Source organism: Struthio camelus, chromosome 3 (assembly GCF_040807025.1).
Source record: "Struthio camelus isolate bStrCam1 chromosome 3, bStrCam1.hap1, whole genome shotgun sequence".
Classification (NCBI taxonomy): domain Eukaryota; kingdom Metazoa; phylum Chordata; class Aves; order Struthioniformes; family Struthionidae; genus Struthio; species Struthio camelus.
In genome coordinates, this window is record NC_090944.1 from 63898582 (window position 1) to 63919322 (window position 20741).

The window sequence follows — 20741 nt, forward strand, 5'->3', positions numbered from 1 at the left end:
CACTAACAAATGATGTTTAGGATAACAAAAAGTTCTAAATATTGATGTATTAATAAAAGATATTAAAGCTATTTTACAAGACTTGGCATTAGTTTAATTAAAAGTTCCTAGTCTAATTACAAATCTTGTGATTCTTCCTGCAAGGTTAATGGAAATCTTGTCTAAATATGAAGATTACAGACTAATCATTCTGACATTCTGAAGCGCTCCATAATCTACCACTGGCTCTGAAAAAATTCTTCAAAGAGTCAGAGAAAAAAAAAAGATTCTAGATCAATATTTCTGAGGCCTTCATTAGGAGAGTGTCAAATATTTTCTCTAGAGACGGAAATAAACTTATAACAAAAACAGGAAATCATTCAAAACTGCTTGTTCATTAAACATGAAAAAATCTCAGGTTGACCTCTCCGTCTTACAAAATCTCCCCTGTGGTCCTGGAGGGCTGTGTTTGGAGTCCCGTCTTCCAAAGCCAGTGGACCCAAACCTGGAAAGCAGTTAACCTAGATACTCCATAATCATAAATGCAGGAGGGAGAACAACACCTCACATGGTTCAATAGAGGAGAGTCACTTTCCATGACCTCCTCAGAAGTCCCAGTCCATCTGCAGTTCTGGGTCAGAGGGCTTTCAGGTCACCCAGATTAAGATCTCAGAGGCTCCAGCAACTTGACATTTTTCTCAGTTTTGTCACTGATGTGAATTCTATGGTATTAGAAAACACTGCTGGTAGCTGAATTCGTTTCATCAGCTGTAGGCAATTATCCAGACACCTAGGTCTGAGTTAGCTGTCCAGACTTTACAATCAAAGGAAAGAAACATGCATTAATGGCATGTTATTCTCTCACCGTAATGCAAATTTCTAACCTAGACTCTGATTTATCTGACATGCAAGTACCTGTTTCTTTCCACCGATTATAAAGAAAGTCTGATATAGCTAAGATTTAGAGGACCAAAAACAAAAAAAAATGTATCTAGTATGCTAGGCATCAACATTTCTGGAAGGAAATACTTGTGAAATTTTCAGTTTGTGTGCAATATCTGAAAAACTCTCTCTTGCCTCAGATTGGAAAGGAAACAGATTTCTGAATATCATAGTTACTCATAAGCCAGAAATTACGCATTTTCATCAAATGAGAATTGCCTCAGAAAAAAGTCCATCATTGCCACCTCATCAGAATTCTAGGAGGTGTTTTCCTATGGGTTGGAAGTCATCTACATAAGCACAGTCCATTCTAGGCCTTTTAACACTAATAGCTAGAAATTAGAGGAGGTCTAGAAAAAACTTTAGAAATTAAGAGACTACCATAAACCAAGCAAATATATTTAGCCTTTCTAAAAACAACTGAAAATTGATTTAACTCATTTTATAAATACCTTCAAGAGGGAAAGCAAAAATTCTGCATACCAGAAGCTTTTAATTTAATACAAGAAGACACAATAAGAATTAAAGGGCAGATGTCAGATAAATCCAGATGAGAAATTAGGCCTACGTTCTCATAGGCATAGGTGATTCACTATTGAAACAAGCTGTCAAAGAGAGCAGAGACAACTCCACCTCAGGACAAGAAAATTTCTAGTTACTTTCTAGTTAAGCATAAGTTGTGTTTTGATAAAATCTAATTTTTTTTTTTTTACAGGGCAAGGGTGAAGTATAATAGCGTATAACAGCAAAGTATTCAGAATATACATGATCTAGGACAGAGAGGCACTGAAAAATGAACATGAAAATATCTATACTAGCAGAAATCCTTCCTGGGCTGCAGTGCGAGGAATCTATGAAGTGCTGATTTGCCTTATGCTCCACTAGATTGTTTGATATGTGATTATTTCATGTGATTAATCTACTCCTGTTAGAAATGACAGCATGGTTCCATGTCAGAACGTCTCTAGTTATAAAGTCTTTTTCAAAGAAGTCAGTCTATCTCCATTCCCTATATTTGCCACGTCACTCATTCTGCTCACACTATCTTCCAGTTTCCTGTCGATCTACACAATAAAACAATTCAGCAAAAAGATTTTGCTTTAAAGTAACCCCCAACCCAATTTGAAGGCAACTTGATTTAGATCAGTGAGTCAAGTAGCGGGAAAGGAGAGTTTTATAGTGTGTCATATTTGAAGCCTGAGATATTGGCTATATGAATATTGGGAGCTTCAATCTGACGATTGAAGTCAGATTGAAGTCAGCATGTAATATGATGTATTTCTTGATTACTCATGAGCTACTACACTTTCCATTCACTTATCACCTTTGTATTGAGACAAATAGAACACCAGACTTAACCTTTGTTTTAATTTTATTTGTACTAAGCTAAGCATTTATTTCTCAGATTAGGGTGAGGGGATTTGATTTTTTTTCTTTAGTTGTTGAAATGCTATTCCTCATAAGTAATGATGAAAGCCAGCTTTGGAGAGCCAAAGGGGTTAATTGATTAAAATAAGGTACTCCAAGTGGAGAAAATCATTGTATGGAAAAGAATAATTCCCTAGAAAAGTATGCTGCAAGGTTAAATACTGTCCCTTGAAACTGATCTATTTCTGTAAAGCAGTTAAATATTTCACACAAGTATGCTGATAAGAGAATCAGTAATACCTATATAATTTATTAACATGTCTTTGAGGATTGAAGCTTGCACTTGAGCAACACTAAGTGCATTGCTCTGCATCCTCATCACAGTATACAATCACAGCCTCCCAGCTACCCAGACGTCACATCTAGGTGAAGCTTGTGTATGCTGTAATTCAGTACAACCCGCTATGAAATCAATGAGACTACTAATGTTGACCTCAACAGAAGGCAGACTAGAGTGAACAAAACAGAAACAGAAAAGATATTAATCCACTCCTTTTCCCCAGCCAAAGTACACTGACAGAGTATCACAGTAGAAGGGGCTTCTACCTCTGTAGTGTGCTAGTCCGCATGTGGCAGCAACAAGTTTGCTGCAAATATTATCCATGATTGTTTATTCCAGTGTAAAATTTTCATTTTTAGCTTAAAAACCTACTGAAGTTTGTGTGATCATTTTTATCATTTTATAGTTTACTACGAGTGCATCCTTAGAACAACTTATTAATGTAGAAACTGAAAAACACTTTCTTCTTTTCCTGTTTACATTGGACTAGAAGTATTATGCTCTCTCTGTGCTTTATCAGCAAGCCATTGAAAGGATAATGAATTGAACAACAGTGAAAGAAAACTGCAGATCAGTTTGGCTTTAAACACATTAAGATCTGTTTCAGATATAAAATTGGATTTCACTAACACTTTTTCTTTTCTTGAGGTGGAGTATTAGCAGTAAGTTAGCTGGACAACATCAAAAAGAAAAACAAGGAGGCAAATTGCAGCTGAAACTCAGCCTTCTTATTCCATGTGGGTTTCATGTATCACTGGGTAGTCTTTTCAGTTCTGCTTGAGTCCATTATAAAAATAGAAGACTGCTTCTTGGAAAACTGATAATATATACTGTCCTCATTATCACAGAATCACAGAACGGTTGAGGTTGGAAGGGACCTCTGGAAATCATCTAGTCCAACCCCCCTGCTCAAGCAGGGTTGCCTAGAACACATTGCCCAGGATTGTGTCCAGATGGATTTTGAGTATCTCCAAGGATGGAGAATCCACAACCTCTCTGGGCAACCTGTTTCAGTGCTCAGTCTCCCTCACAGAAAAGAAGTTCTTCCTTTGTGCCTGTTGCCTCTTGTCCTATCGCTGGGTACCACGGAGAAGAGTCTGGCCCCATCCTTTGGATACCTATCCTTCAGGGGTGATCAGATCCCCCCTCAGTCTTCTCTTCTCCAGGCTGAAGAGGGCCAGCTCTCTCAGCCTTTCTTCAGAGGAGAGATGCTCCAGTCTCTTCATCATCTTTGAGCTCCATGTCTCTCTTGTACTGGGGAGCCCAGGCCTGGACACAGTACTCTAGGTGAGGCCTCACCAAGGCTGAGGAGAGGGGCAGGATCACCTCCCTCAACCTGCTGGCAACACTCTGCCTAGTGTAACCCAGGATACCATTGGCCTTCTTGGCCACAAGCCCATATTGCTGGCTCAGGCTTAACTTGACCCTCAGGTCCTTCTCCGCAGAGCTGCTTTGCAGCAGGTCAACCCCCAGACAGTACTGTACTGCTGCATGAAGTCATTCCTCCCCAGGTGCAGGGCCCTGCACTTGCCTGTGTTGGACTTCAGGAGGTTCCTCTCGGCCCAGCTCTCCAGCCTGTCCAGGTTCCTCTGAATGGCAGCACAGCCCTCTGGTGGATCAGCTGCTCCTCCCAGTTTTGTATCATTGTCAAACTTGCTGAGGGTGCGCTCTGTCCCTTCATCCAGGTCACTGATGAATAAGTTAAACAGTACTGGACCCAGTATTGACCCCTGGGGGACACTGCTAGCTACAGGCCTCCAGCTAGACTTTGTGCCACTGATCACAACCCTCTGAGCTCTGCCATCTAGCCAGTTCTCAATCCACCTCACTCTGTCCACTCATCCAGCCCACGCTTTCTGAGCTTCCTATGAGGATGAGACAGCGTCAAAAGCCTTACAGAATCAAAAGCCTTGACCTTCTTAGTACCATCCTTGCATGCTAGGACAATATTCCTATATTTATCCCAAGTGGCCTGTCCCTCCTTCCACTTCCTGTACACTTCCTTCTTCTGTTTGAGTTTGGCCAGAAGCCCATTGTTCTTCCATGCATGTTTCCTGCCCACTTTGCTTGACTCCTCGCTCTTAGGGATCACCATTCTTGAGCCTAGAGGAGGTGATACTTGAATATTAACCAGCTCTCTTAGATCTCTCTTCCTTCTAGGACCCTATCCCATGGGATTCTTCTAAGAAGGTCCATGAAGAAGCCAAAGTTAGCTCTTCTGAAGTCCAGGGTTGTGATCCTAATTTTTCCTGTTCCCTCCTCACAGGATCCTGAACTCCACCACCTCATGGTCACTGCAGCCAAGGCTGCCCCCAGCCTTCACATCTCCAACCAGACCTTCCTTGTTTGTTAGTACAAGGGCCAGCAATGCACCTCTCCTCATTGGCTCCTCTATCACTTGTGTCAAGAGTTATCATCAGTGCTCTGCAGGAACCTCCTGGATTGCTTGTGCCTAGCTGTGCTGTCTTGCCAGCAAATGTCAGGATGGTTAAAGTCCCCCAGGAGAACCAGGGCCTGTGATTGGGAGGCTACTTCCAGCTGTCTGTAAAAGGCCTCATCTACTTCCTCTTCCTGATCAGGCGGCCTGTAGCAAACACCCACAATGCTGTCACCCATGTTAGTGTGCCCTTTAATCCTTACCCATAAGCTCTCAACCCATTCATCGTCCACCCCTAGGCAGAGCACAATACATTCCAGTTTCTCTCTCATGTAAAGGGTGGCTCCCCCTCTTCACCTTCCTGGCCTGTCCTTCATAAAGAGCATGTAGCCATTCATGGTAGCATTACAGTGATGCAAGCTATCCCACCATATCTCTGTAATTGCAATGAGATCATAGCTCTGTGACCACATACTCTTCTTATGCCCTGTGCATTTGTGTACAGACACTTCAGAGAGGTATCCAAGCATGCTGATTTCCCAGAAGGGGTGCAAGAGGTTTCCCTATAGTCTTGTCTCATAGGTACTTCCTTAGCTGCATGCCATTACTGGAGGTATCCCCACTTGAGCCTTATTTTGCTGACTGCATGGTCTCTATAATTCTCCCCTTCCCTCATCTTTCCTAGTTTGAAGTCCTTCTTATAAGGTTGGCCAGCCTGTTGGCAAAGATGCATGTGTCCCATCTAGTAAGGTGGATCTCATCTCTCCCTATCTGTTGCCAGTCTTCAAACATGGTCCCATGGTCCGAGAAACCAAAACCCTGTTGCCAACACCAGCAGAGCAGCCAGTTGTTTACTTGGAGAATCCATCTACTTCTCCTCCCATGCTTCCCTCTCACTGGCAGGATCAAGGAGAAAACGACCTGGGCCCCCACACACCTGACGACCATCCCAGGTCTCTGTAATCCTATTTGGTACTTTCCAAGTTGCCCTTGGCAGTATCATTGGTACCCACGTTGAAGAGCAGCAGGGGGTAATAGTCAGATGTGTGCACAAGCCTCAGCAATCTTTCTTGACATCTTGGATCCGAGCCCCCAGCAGGCAGTAAACCTCTCTAGAGAAGGTGCCAGGCTGGCAGACAGGTGCCTCTGTCCCCTGCAAAAGGGAGTCACCCACAGCAATCACTTATCGCTTGTTCTGGGTGTTCCTGTATGGTATAGGGTCCATTGGCTCAGCTGGTTCACTTGAAGTCATGCCCAGCTCCTGCTCACCTTGGAGGGCACTGAACCTGATCATCAACTGCAAGTCTTATGCAGAAGGGGAAGCTGAAGCAGAGTTTTGAGAAAAGTTATTAAAAGAGGGAGATAAAAAATGACTAAGATAGCTTTCCATTCTGAATATGCAATACCAGATAAATGCCAGCTCCACTTTCCCCCTGAAGAAAACAGGTAGAAATCTATGTGTTGCAATGTGTGCAAAATTAAGTTATTTTGTTTGATGAGAAATAAATCTTTTTAGAGTGCTAGTTATCACATTCTTTCTTAAAGAGGAAAGAAAAAGACAACTGTTAAAAGAAAAATTAATGACACAAAAACTTAAGATAGCTTAATCTTGATTCTACTTTCATTCAACTTCCTGTTTTAATTATATTTTTAAGAGATTTCATAGTTTAGGAAGAATGCTTCAGTGTCTTTCAATAAAACAGACTTATTCAGATGTTGCATTAAATCATTAGAAGAAAGTAAACTCAGATGGACAAACTAGATCCTTGTCTTATGGAAAAGAAAGGCAAGCAGCATATTGGGCTGTTTAAACAGAAGCCTATAAGAAATGAAGCTATTCCCTTTTACTCAGGCTTGGTGAAGCTGCAGCTGGACACTGGTGAAGTTGCTTCCTTTTATGGTCACATTTGGAAAAAAAGAATGGTTACCACCTAGAAACAGCTCAGAGAATGTATTCTGAAAACGATGCGACTTCTAACACACTTTAGATAGGTAAAGAAGAGAAGATTGAAAAGGAATATGATAATAGTTTTCTAGTTTGTAAAGAGGAAGAGAATAGTGTGTACCCCATAGCCATAGTGGATAAGACAAAAAGGAATAGGTTTGTACTGCCAAGGGAATGTTTCCTATCTGCTTTGAATTTGCAGGTCCCAAAATGCATACAGTATCCTCATACAAGATAGCTCTAAAATGCCTGCATAAATTCCTCCCTGTTCAGGAGAGCGTTCAAAGAGGACTCAAGCATAGTTAGGTGTTCTGCTGAACTGAAGATCTGAATCTGTTTTGATTCCTGAAACATAATCATTAATGCCCAACACAAGCTTTTTCAATTAACCACAACACGTTATAATGTTTTCTCATTTTAAAAATGTGTATTTCATCCAGGCTACCCTTCCTATCTATGAGATTCTTGCCATCTGCTGGCAGATGTTTTTGTTTTAAAATGAACAGATTACATTAAGTTAATCAACAATAAACACGAAAAATTTTTAAAAGCCGCATCAGTCATAAGCCTATACTATATGCAAATATTGGGAATAAATGCTGCATATCAAAAACAAATATTTAATCATTATTAAGATGAAAGTGCTTCTTAAATACCACAACATTAATATTATTATTTCAGCTACAAATGAAATGCAGTCATTCACTTCCACACAAGCAATATTATACAAAAGGGATGGATTTGCGGGAGTTGTGTTTTTACGTATTAACTATCAGACAAGAATGTATTCAGCTGATAGAGAAACAGAATTGTATAAAACTGTAATTCAAAATACCAAAGTATTTCAGGATCTTGAGCTTTGCCAGACTCCTTTTTAAAGTGTGTGTATTTTAAGAACGATTGCTTTTAGGGATAGGCTATATTTTCAGTATAATTTAAAAAATAAAGGAGGGGATTGCCAACTTTTGAATTTATTACATTTAAGTGTAATTCACATACCTGGTTTTAATGTTTTGATCGCCACAGGGGTGGTATTATTCCACAGTCCTTCCCATACCTCACCAAACTGACCAGATCCTAATTTTTTCAACAATTTCAGAGAGCTTCGGTCTATCTCCCACTGATCCACAGTTTTATAAGACAAATCAAAAGTAGTAGGAGTTTGTACCTGGTTTAAGAGAAGAAATAATACAGTAATTTAGATTGCTAATACTTTTCAACAACTTATACAAGTCATTGTTAACTTTGTTACATACAGTTGCAACTGAAATGAATAATGTTTCTTTAGAGCACAGACATATGATAAAGTGTGCTGGGTACATAAAGTACATCCCATATCTTGGGTACTTTTTGTTGCTAAATTATTATTTAACTCTAAAGAAAATATCCTGCCATTAAAAAATAATAATTAGAAACCATCCCTCTAGCAAGCTCTTCCGAACAATGATGTATTGCTTTCCTGAACCTAGTGGTTTTGTCTCAGTAATTACTTATAGACGGCTAGAGTTATGAAGTTGGTGATTTCATCTCCATATCCATTTACAAAAAGGTATTCATAAATCATTATCTGGCATATTTTCTCCTCCAGTCACATGATGATTTGTTCAAAATGGCACGGTATTTTATTAGCAATGTGTCAGCTTCAAGAATGAAGCTGTAATGCTATCCAGGACTTCCGGAAAATAACGAGGTAATCATCATTTTGAAATGGTGGAAACAGTTATGGGGCTAACACCTTCAGAGAGACAGCGAAAGAATTAGCTTATAAAAGTATGTTCTACGATGTAGCATCCACTCTTACCTTTAGACATGGCTTCCCAAGTGTTATGCAGAGGCCATCATTGTTTTTACTGTAATAGTCAACAAACTCATTCAGAGTTGCAAAAGTTCTCAGTCGGTTTAAGAAAAAACCTTCATCCAGCTTTCTGATCCTGTAGTGCTTCACAGATTCACCATCAAAAACTAAAATGATTAAAATATATTAAGTTTCTGGGTATTATAGCAGTAATACAGTATACTTTATTGTCAGCAGTTTCAAAACAGCTTAAGGGATATTCCGTTCCTAAGTGTGATTGTAAGGACCTTAAAAATAAATTGTAAAGATAAACTAAATCAGTTTAGCTTCAAAGATAGAAACTACACTCAATCTCTTTCAAACCAAAGCCCACTTTTTAGATAGTTCAGCAGATCTAGTTTACTAGTCTTTAACTGTTCAGGTCTGGAGACTCTTGCACGGTAAGACTAGATGCAAAAGTACATGAAAGTACTGTACTTGGGCAGCTCATATATTCCATCTTTCAGGATGCTAAAACCAGCCAGAAGCATCTAATTCAAAGGAATCATTTCATCAGTTTTAAATATTTCATTTTTCAGCATTAACATCCCAAATAGCAGCTTCTAGGCTGGCAGGCAGTTTGGAGCAAACAAATATACACACCATATGGCCATGATCTTCTGAAGAGCACTCACATCTTCCATAGATTTCGAGTTTTGTGAGTGCCTGGAATATGTTAAAATCAAGCCAGTAATGCTCTATTCTGAGTAGCTTATGACTCTTTCCATCCAAATGCTTTTTACTCCTATCTATTCTTTCTTAATCAACAACATATTTCTCTCCTTGCCTCTTGTAGATTATTTAGGGGCATTTCAAGACACCCAAAGAGCTCTTGCCTGTGACCTTCAGAGCACTCTTTGGCATTGTTAGAAAATAGGCTGGCCCTCTGTTTGCCGGCGCTAGTGAGTGGGAGGATTAGCAGCACAGCAGAGATGGAGAAAAATGCACTGTCACTCACCTAGTCCATTATATTAGGGACAATTGACATTTCTGACTGGTCTGTCATATATCGCTTAGAAAGCTCTTCTACAAAGCAAGTAGCAATGGCTATGATATCTGAGGAGTAGGCAACAGGGAAAGTTGTTCTAAAAAGCTGGAAAGAAATCTAGCCTCACATGGGGGGCGATATTTAGTGTGACACTCCATTACGGAGACCACCACTGTCCATTTCCAATGGGCAGTGGAGAGCTTATGTTACATCCTGAAGGCTAACTGGTTTAATTCTTATCAATACCACAGCTGTTAGCTGTAATATTAACAGTATTCTAAAACAAACCTAGCTGCTAATGAGGAACCCTGACTGTATAGAGCTGTACTTAAAAAGGAAGAGGTTTAAGTAGTAGGAGAAATTTTCTTCAATAAGAAGGTATGTGCATCCATGGAAGGAGGTTTTCTGATCCTGGGAATTTCAGGTGCAAAATGCTCAGAGCTCAAGGAATGGTACCAAGCTGGAATGAGATTAAGTGAGAAACAGTATTTGCAAGTATGGACAGGTTGGCTTGAGTTTTTTTCCCCACTTGTTAGAGTTGGTGTTGGAGCAATGTAAAGGGACACAGGCACACTGCCAGATGATACTGAGGGTCTGAGAGAGAGAGAATCAAGCCAAAAAGGAGAATGGGAATAATCTAGTGGTGAATTCGGGAAACAGCCAGGAGCAGAAACAGTGGAGCGTGCCAATGTGAAAGATTACTTTGAAAAAGAAGGTAGTGGCAATGGGTAAAAGACAGGGGGGAAAACTCAGCGTTTTATCTCACCCCTCCATTTTACGAAATGACATACTGGTTTTCCACCATGAGTGGAAAGAGAACTGTGAAGGGGAAGAGGAAGTTCCAGTTACCATCCTGGTCCTGGTCACCCACCACTGCACCTTCCCAGTGGATCAGGGGCCTCCTTCCCCACCCATTTATTTAGGAGATCACTGGTTTGGTCTCCTTCTCAGGGCTCTCACACAGCACTAAAGCCTGAAGAGCAAAAGGGAGGCATAGGGGAATGTCCTTCTGCTGTTTACCTCCAGTATACCTTTTAGTTATTGAAATTCCAGCAATCTTATTTAATTTAGTCACGCTTATTAGTGGACTCTCTTGGCTACATAATTAATTTAATATCAATGTGTTTCAGTCCTACTAGCAGCCTCAGTCTGTTACTCACATTTGAAAATGTAATTATTGGCAAATGTATTATTGTTCTCCCCTGGAATTACCCCTGCTGAAATATCCTTGATGTTGTAGCGCTTCACTTTGCATTCTGCATACACCGAATGTGAGTTCAACTTACAACTCATTCTAAAAATTCAGGAACATATATCCCTGGGCTTGAGTGAATTTAGAAAGTAAATGGGCAATCAATTTAGGCATCATACTAACAGAAGAATTCACAGCTAGAAAATTATTAGTTACATATACAGTACACTCTCTCTCACCATTTACCTGATTAAACTCAAATAAAAACCTTCCTTCCTTAAGCACTATGATGTCTGATCAAATGTTTTTCTACTGTACTGTGCGATTGTCATCCCCGACCACCAGAGGGCATATAGGGGCTGCTGAAAACCTGAGGGAATTTTTATACTGCCACAGGTAATATTTTTAGGGAGCTGAGTTGCCAACAGACAATTCTGCATGAGAACCAAACAAGCATATTTGTAACTATAACTTCAGAGCACAAAAAGAACACTTTTCAAAAGCCATTTCCTCTCAATTTAACGCATTATTAATATTTTTCAATTATAAAAAGCATGTAAATGATTGTGATGCATGATTTGGAAACAAGGCTGATGGAAAATGACTGAAAGAGTAATTCAGTAACAACATATAATGAAAATTCATTGGCTTTTCCAAAGTTCAAAGTAAAGTGCATTTGGCCAAATGAATTGTTATTTATGATTCACTGAATAAAAGGCCAGCAGGATGACTGCGTTAATCCTTTCTCATGTATGTATCACAAGTGATAGTGGCTTGAGTATCTGCTTTATTTATTAGCAGTATTATAATTATTTTTTGTGAAGTAGCTAATCTATATGTAAGAGTAGGTTTGAAAGGTGTGCTCTAATTTCTTAAATGAACTTTATATGAAACCCTATGGTTGGTGGTACATAGGTTGGATGACAGACATCAGCGCAGACTCCAGACCTTATGTTTTCTGAGTAATGGTTAGCTCAATGTTCTGGAGAGGTTCCAGTTTATACTATGATTTGCAGCTACCAAAAGCTTTATTCTGGTTCATGGTATTTTGCTGATATTCCGGTTGAATTTTGCAATTTTGCATCAAGCCATGACTCACTAAACTCTGCTTTTCAAATCAAATTGGAATGAAACAGTGTTTGCAGACCAGTTGATCTAATCTCCTTATCACAGCCCAGCAGTGTGACTTGAGCAAGGAAATAATAAATGAAAAACAGTAGTCTCTCTGTAGTATTTACATCTGACTAGGTAGAACATTTGCTAGGTTTGTGGGGGAAAATGATGTTTTAGCTACTGCATAATACTTTCACTGGCTTCTTATTCCTCTAAGATAATGATACTTTTATAGTTTTTTTATTTCTTCTGGAGGAAGCTGGAATGTGTGTGGAGAACCTGTAGAAGATTTCTGCACAGATTTAGCTTTTACCTATTATACACAGTTTAGGGGAGGATTAATTCAGTGTTTGATAAGGCACTGTTGGTTCGGGGGGTTTTGTTTTGTTTTGTTTGTACCACCTTGCAATGAGAAGAGTTGAGTCCTGCACCGCACACATGTAGAGCTGGAGCATAGTACAACTCCTCCTCCCACACACAGAGTCTCACTCTGGGAAGAGCTTGCTACAACCCACCTCGATCCTTCCAGTCATCCCTACACCCAAAGTAGGCAGTTAAAAGGGACAGGATCATAACTACAGCTTCACACAACTCGACAGGAAGAGAGTTTGAAGACTGCAGTGGTTTTCTCCTTGACTTGCCATTCCCAAAGCAAATGCAGCTGCCCACTAGATTTCTTCATGGGTTTGATTTAACAGACACATTCTCCTCTCCTTGCTTCCCACCTTTTTAAGGCTGGGCCAAGCAAAAGAAGATTTTGTCACCGTAACGACGAGAACAAAATATTTTACTGCTCCTTTCCCAGGGCAGCAACATTCAATTTTACAGTAGCATCAGCACAGCAACTTCCTCATCAAATGAATCACTGAGGCAAACGAAAGCATCATTACTGCCAACATCCTCAACATCTCTCCCACCTACAGTCCTCCACCAGCACAGACAGTGTAGGGCTGTCAGCATGAAGGGAAAGAGGGAGCAGAACCAGCCCCCAAGCCCTCCTCTCTTTACTTCCTCTCCAGCCCTCGAGTGCCTCAGTACTTATATATTTTCTTCCTCGTGTAAGGATGAGCCAGAAGTAGGAACGGGCATTTTAACAACAGGACCATGGCCAACCATTCATCAAGCCAGGAGCTGTACTTAGTCCCCATGCCCCAGGCAGAGCTGGGAGGAAGGCAGCTCATTAAATCACTCTCACTAGCACAGACCAGGTGCAGTGGCTGCTCTTGCTCGGTCATTCTCTTGCTATGACCATAATTTTGCCACTCCTATCGGTCTGCTGCCTTAAATGATTACCTACTTTTTCCTATGCCTAATGCCAATCTGGCCTAGAGGAAACCACATTACCTTTTCCGGGGGGGGGGGGGGGGAGAGAAAAACCACAAACCATTCACATTGCCATTTAATGCAATCAGTCTTTTAGATACCATTATTCGGGGGTGGGGGGAAGCTGAGCACCTCCTGCTATCATTGGCAGTGACACTCAATTAAGCGGAGCATATCTAAATTATGGCTTTTAATTAAAAAGAGGCAATGTCTAAGATGGCACCAACATGTTTAAAATTTAATACATTTTACACCAGATGCTGGAGTCATCAACATTAAAATCCTTCTGCAACATGTGCATTTTTAAAATGGGAAAACCTATTTTAAAAATGTCAAACACTTTAAAATGATAGCAACACATCTCAAAGGCCTATCTAAAGTTTTATGTGCTTTCCATTTAACCATTTACAGTTGAGAAGAACCTTTCTGAATATAACTTTTTGTTTGTAATTTAAATAGTGATTTATCCTCTAAATCATTTACATCATGGCAAGTTAGAAACTAAAATTGTCCTTTTAACGAAAGGAAGTTTCTTTCCTTTTTCCCCTACCCCTAAAGAGATACATTTGTCTCTCTCTCATTAAGTCTCTTACACTTTGCCCATATGTGTATGATCTCAAGCATGAAAGTCATAAAAATCCGTTCACGCATATTTGGGCAAAAATCTTTCTTTTTTAATTTTTTTCCCTTTTTAATTTGATAGTATTTAAATGTTAGGCTGGACAGAGACTTGCAGTACTTTTAGAAAGACCTTAATTCTGAAAGCTAGGTTGCCACTCTTCTAGCCCTTATCATCATATATGCTGGAGTAAAACCAAAATAGCATAGCAGGTAGAGCAAACCCAATCAATCAGTCCTGCACAGAGTGGGTGTTTTGTGGCCTGTGGCTACTTCCTGCACTTAAAAAACTGGAAACTGAAATTAAAGATATGTTCTGAAAGATGAGATTGTGACTTCTGCCCCATTAGCACATCATCTACTGCCAAGACAGAAGCTACCCAAGACTTCTTAAAAGGAAAAGCACTGAATCACTATTCCTCAAGAAAAAACACTGCTTTGCTGCCTCAGCTTTGAACATCCCATAACTTCTGATGGAACAAGACAGATCCAGAAAAACTACCTTTTTCCTAGCATCTGGTGGACTAAACAACCTTCCTTCCAATTAATTCTTCTCACAGTACAATGTACTTCTTCATTTACTTTAGCAGGTGCTCAATCTCCCAAAAGTAGACCTAAATAAAGAGATTATGGACACACAATGTCTGGACCATTATGTATACCATTAGGTTGGAAGCAAACAGCCTGCACAACACAAGGAGACATCTTTCGGTTAAGCCTGGTCAGTAAGTAGCAAATAATATTTAGCCTCTTTAGGATGGAGTGGAGTGCCAAAGCTAAGTTACTGGGAAGCTGCTAAAAGTTATAGCAGCAGTGGTGAATCATTTCATTAACTCCCTCTGTCTATAGACTGTTTCAGAACTTATTCTCTTTCTTTGCCTAAAAGAGCACAAATGCTTAAAAATCTGAGATGGCACAGAACCTCTGCACACACGCATAAAGGGCAACCCTTGTTCACGCACGAAGAAGGGCTGGCTCCTGTAGCTGGACTCTTTCTCAGCTTATATGCTGTTCTCCGATATCATTCTGAAAAGAAGATTTGGGAAATCTTGGTGTAATTTCCTTGTTAAAATGCATTACTGAGAACCAATCTACTCTTCGCTTCATCAGACAAAGCTATGTCAACCAGCACAGAAGAAATCCACAGAGATAATTTCATACTTTGCTTGTTATCAGCAAGCATCAAAACTTCTGTTCTCAAATAAGCTTATCTGGAAACCTGGGACTATTACAAGCTTATTTAACTGAAGCTAATATACTAAATCAGATAGATTATGGTTTCTATCCAGGATCTGGAAGGAAAAAATTAAACAGTGGCATTTAAGGATGATCTCATCCTGTCACAAATGCTGGACTAAGATCTACTTTCATTCTCTCGGATATTTCTCTATAGTATTTGATATTGTTAGTAAGGTATCGCTGCCTTCATCTTGGAGAGGTAGTCAAGATGTAGGGTAAAGAATTAAGACTTTGAATCTTCTGTAGAAGGCTGCAGTTAAGAATAATAAAAGGAAATTGCATTTCTACCCACAGATGCACAAGCACAAGCTTTTTCATTGACTTTTAGTAAGGTAGCATGTATTCAAGTGCCAGCATTAAGCAGATAATACAGGCAAATCTATCCTTCCCTGCATACCATCACACTGTTATCAGCCTAGCCCAGCCCTTGGATAAAATCAGCTCACTGATGAAGAACAGCTGAACGAAGCTGAAGCCATGTAAGGCAGGCATAAGCTGGTGGATAGAGGGAAAGCATTTTGAAGGGTTTGCAGCTTTAATACATTCTTCAGATAAAAAGGTACACATACAGCTGGTCAGTTCTGTCACAGTTTAGTAGTCATCTGACTCCTTGCTGATGCTTAATGTTCATATCAGCCCTTCTTAGCAAGAGTGAACTTCCTTAAGGGAAGGCAACGACCGTGGAATGAACCCTACCATAACTAAAAACATCATATTTATTTTATAAACGTCATTGCATTTCACTACACAGGCAACGCATATTTGTCTTGGCAATAAAAAACAACCCTCCCCTATTACCACAAGACAGTTCTGGTATATACCCTTTCCTTATGTTTCAGAAAGAGAAACCAGGAATGTGTCAAATGTTCATTAATCTGCTTGACACATTTCTCTGTTATGCTTAGAAGATGAGTGACACATCATCCAGGCAGAACAGGAGTCAATGTGAAAGAATCTGTTGATGCACAAGACACTACTCACTTCACTGGCATAATTCTACATATGACAGCTTACAGTTTATTCATAATCATCAAGATTCTTTACTGCCTTACAGAATTAGGGACGTACAGCTTTCCTCATTCTATGCCTTAAGAAGTTTGTAAGCAAGGTTATCTAAAGACTTCTTGATGTATTTTGCCAGGTATTCTCCTGTTCTCCCAGGGACAACATACTCTTAACTCATACCTGTATTATAGATTTGGTTAAAAGATGTCCAGGGGAAACCACCAAAGAATAATGATAAAGTTCACTATCGACTGGGGCAAATATCTATTGACATATAAAAGATGGTGCATACATGTAAGCCAGTAAGTAAAATAGTAGTATTCTCATTTGATAGTCTTTCGGATTCAAATGGACAACTTTAACTACATTTCAAAAAATCATTATCATTATAAATCTAACTTTTTATTGATGTTTACAACTATTTTTTCAATTAAATACAACACTTTCTGAAGTACAGCTCTGCAAATCTTCCTATCATTTTGTCCCTGGAAAGAAATAAGTATAAACCTAAGGGTGTATTCTAGCAGAAATTTCATTTTCTTGAACTGCAGAGGTCTGCCAACATGAGTTTAACTTCAATTACATGTACCGATTAGGACAATAATGTATAGCTGTAATGTATTTCTGATATTTTAATTATGAAAATAGTTCCTATTTCAAGGCAGCTAGAACACTGAAAGTAATAAGGACAAAAAAGTTAATTTGTATTTTCAGCATATTAATAAACACAGGCTATAACATAAAAGTTAGTAAAGACCCAAATGGCTCTTGCCAACTTGTCTTTTTATATCTCCTAGGAAAGAAAGATTATTATGAATTTTAATTTCACTTTCATGTCCACAGTTTATCACTCTCAAAAATGAAAAAATACAAACTACCTGAGAAACTTTTAAAACATTGATTAAGATAAAAAAACTGGACTATACCTGAAAGTGAAAATTCTCCTTTTAGACTTTCGCTTTCTCTGATTAGGAAGGCTCCTGCCTGGTTTCCAGGATAAGATAGTTGTCTTTCTGCATCTGCTCGCTTGATTGGGCCAAAAAACCATCTGAAAAAATAAAAATAAAAATCGTTAATTTTACCAGTCAGTAAAACATATCAGAAAGATAATATAGTTTTTATAAACATGCTGCAAATTTACAAAAAGATAGCATGTGGCATGTTAATTAGAACTACACAACAAATTTATTGTTAGAATATATTGCCTGCACATTTGGGTGAAATCCTGATTCCACTGCAGATGGAAAGGTCTATTGGTCTCAAGAGAACTAGAGTTCAAGAGTGCCTGAATGGCGTCCCCCAAAAAATTCACCAAGAAAATTTTGCGAGTGCTCCTGTCACAAAAAATGATGCCCAGTCCCACTTGAACTACACAGAGGTATAGGTATGTACTGACACTCGGGCATCTTAAAAGTCAAAGATATCCAAAATAATAGTAATGAACTAATGTTTCAAGAGGTGAGTCAAACTAGAATCTTCCCCATTCCATTTTCACGTTATTTCAAATGCCTCATTAGCAATTTTTCAGCTACGCTGCTGTTAGATGAGCAACAACAATACTTGTCTCAAGTCACTGGAAACACCTGCACATCTACGTTCTGTGAAAATCTACTCCTTTTAAAACAATTGCATAATTTGCCCTCTATTACTAACGTCTCTAATTTACAAACACCGTTAAAGCAATAGTTTTAGCTTGTTCATCTGAGGGTACGGTTTAGCACTTCTGCTGCTTTGCGTTCAGTGTAAATTAAACTGAAATAAGAATGAGGTGATTCAGCATTTCCAGCTGGGATGGCATTCAACTTCCGTCGAGCAAAGTTACAATGTCCTTTCCAAGATTAGCTTATCTGAAGTAAATGGTGGTAAACAGTTATCAGAAATGCGCCATCTACTCACAGGAGAAGTCCTCTTAAATTAATTACAGATAAACCTAATGTGCAAACTTTTAAGATAGATCAATGTATCACACAACACATAAGTTGCCTATTCAGCTACTATTTTATTTGTCTTTTACTAGTGAAAAGCACAGAAGGAGGCATGAACAAATTACTTTACTATCTATCTGTAAGGCTTCAAGAGGAATGAAGGAAATAAATTAGAATGCTGGGTGAAAAGTTTAAAATAATATCCTGCTTGCGTGAGCAAGCATTAGGAATGAGTAGTGTTTTCTGTATGAATACAGAGGAAATAAACAAAGGCAGATACAGATGGAGCTAACCTACACTAAATATACTTTGTAAGCAATAGAAAATGAAATCCAGATATTCTGGACTGCATTCCAAACCTCTGACATTAAGATGATTTGGATAAAATGTAAGTAGGCCTTGATACATATTTGGCAAGGAGAGGAATCTGACCAGAAAGACACGAGGTGGAATGTTTCAGTAAGAATGGTTCTTAGTTAAACTTATAATATTTCATTAATTAGACTGAAGAAAACAAGCTAATCAATACCTGCGCAAATCCTTTACTGAAGTTTTAATCAAACAAATGAGAAGACAGGGCACAAGCTAAACTCTCTATCCAAATCTCAAAGGTTTGTCAGCCTTAAAAAATAAATTAGAAGCTTTCCGAAATTTCTAAATGTGCTAGCTCTGAGAATAACATCTGATAACCAATAAACTACATGGCTTTAAAGAATTTGAACTGATATTTTTCTGTTTGAACTACAAGTATTCATTTAATAATAGTCAACTCAACTAGAATATCTAATAAGAGTGTATAAGAAGTGTTTAATTCCTTATCTCCTTTCTCCACAGGTTAAGAGGATAGTATCCTTTCAAGAGGATTTCATTTGACTCTGCAGTCAAAATAACTTGCAATGCAACGCTAACAAGGCTGAGCTTTATGTTCAGGATAATCGCTTATATAGTTTTTGTATGGCCATAAAACACTTGGAAATAAACATAAATAACACATCAAGAACTATCCATTACACTCTTACATTACTTAATCAACACTTTCTAGTTACTTCAGTGTTCTTTAGTGGCACTAGACAACTCCTGAGAATGTCGAATCAGCGATTCATACACAGTTTCACCCTGAACTTCAGCCTGCAGCCAGATTGCTTTGGACCATGATCTGAAACAGGATATACGTGTATCAACAGATTACCAAGTATGGCGTTAATGGGTGCATTCAGACTTGGACATAAGTTTCCACTTCTAGTAGGATCTGTTTGATTAGCAAGAGCACAACAATAGTGTTCTTCTGTCAGTGAGACCCAGGAACATGTTATCTAATATCTCAGCCAACACTGCGTCTAGCATGCTGCTCTTTCTCACTTTCACTGCAGGGTGCCAGACCTAATCTTTTGGGGATTGTTTTTGGCTGAATCTCTATAAATATTCATTTCCACCATCCTTCATAGCTCCCAGGAATAACTTCATTAAAAATTCCAAGCTACTTCCAGGCCACCTTTGGTCACTATAAATAGGAGGATTTTTAGAGAAAAAAATGATGATCTTCATGTAGCTCTATAACAAACACAACCCTTACGTGGTGCAGATGATGCTCAATATTATCACACCAGTGGGGTTTCTTGTGGTCATTCAGAGTGTAGTGATCCCATCTGTTCACTTCTCTACTGCTAGTCAATTCCACTGTTAGGTTTTTGACCACCAGGATCTTCAATTGGTAGATACACAGATCATAGGAGCCTTTGCCATATGATGTTCCCTGACTGTGTCAGTATCACTGAGACCTGTGGCCTTATCCTATAATCTTTCCTTCCAGAAAAGGAAGGGATATTCCCTCGTCAACCTGAATTCTGGTAGATGCTCTTGAAGGGAAAATTCTTTGGGAAAGGAAGATAATGATCTCTGGGAAAGAAAAACAATGATGATTTCTTTCTCTGAGAAAGAAAAATGATAATATATGAAAGATGGATTATTGAGCCTAGCTGTATGGGAGGCAACCTCTTAGGAGCCTGTAACTGCCTCCCCGCTAATCCTAAACTGACTTGTAAACATAACCTCAGGTGTGGGATAACTAGGTCTGGCCTGAGCCTCAGCCAAGGAAGACCTAGGCATTGGCTTCATGAAATACTTCTCGAGGCATGCCTTCTGCAGGCTTTCTTTCCCCCCTCACAGTGGAGCTCTAGGCTTTGTCGTTCTCCTAACCCTAACACTAGCATCGGCCACGACACTGGAGAGGGACCCTCAGGGGACAAATATTTCTGCAGCCTCAACCTTCTTTGGTTAGCCCCCCTTAATACCCCACTCCAACACGATCTACAGGACTGGACTTTTTTTATACCTTAATCTTGCTTTCACCTTGGGGGAACCTTAGCCAAGGACTCCCAAGCATGGTCCATAAGAAAAGTTTGCTACTGGAGAAATCTTCTGGCAGCCTATCCCCTCCTTTGGTAGCCCCTTTACTGTAGATAGCCCCACTCCAGAAGGAACTCTAAGTTCATAATTCACAACTTTGCATGCAGTCCCCTTTGGGATGTGGACAAGATCCCCATCGCCAAGGCA

General features: G+C 39.3%; 1 protein-coding gene across 1 annotated transcript in view; it reads right to left on the minus strand.

Moving 5' to 3' along the window:
* FRK (fyn related Src family tyrosine kinase) overlaps positions 1-20741 on the minus strand; it is a 56086-nt gene that overhangs the window by 17366 nt on the left and 17979 nt on the right. The window contains exons 2-4 of the mRNA XM_009681699.2: positions 17190-17311; positions 8753-8913; positions 7951-8119 (exon numbers count right to left, since the gene is read on the minus strand). Of these exons, the coding sequence (XP_009679994.2) occupies positions 7951-8119; positions 8753-8913; positions 17190-17311 (452 nt within the window). The remainder of the gene's footprint in view (positions 1-7950; positions 8120-8752; positions 8914-17189; positions 17312-20741) is intronic.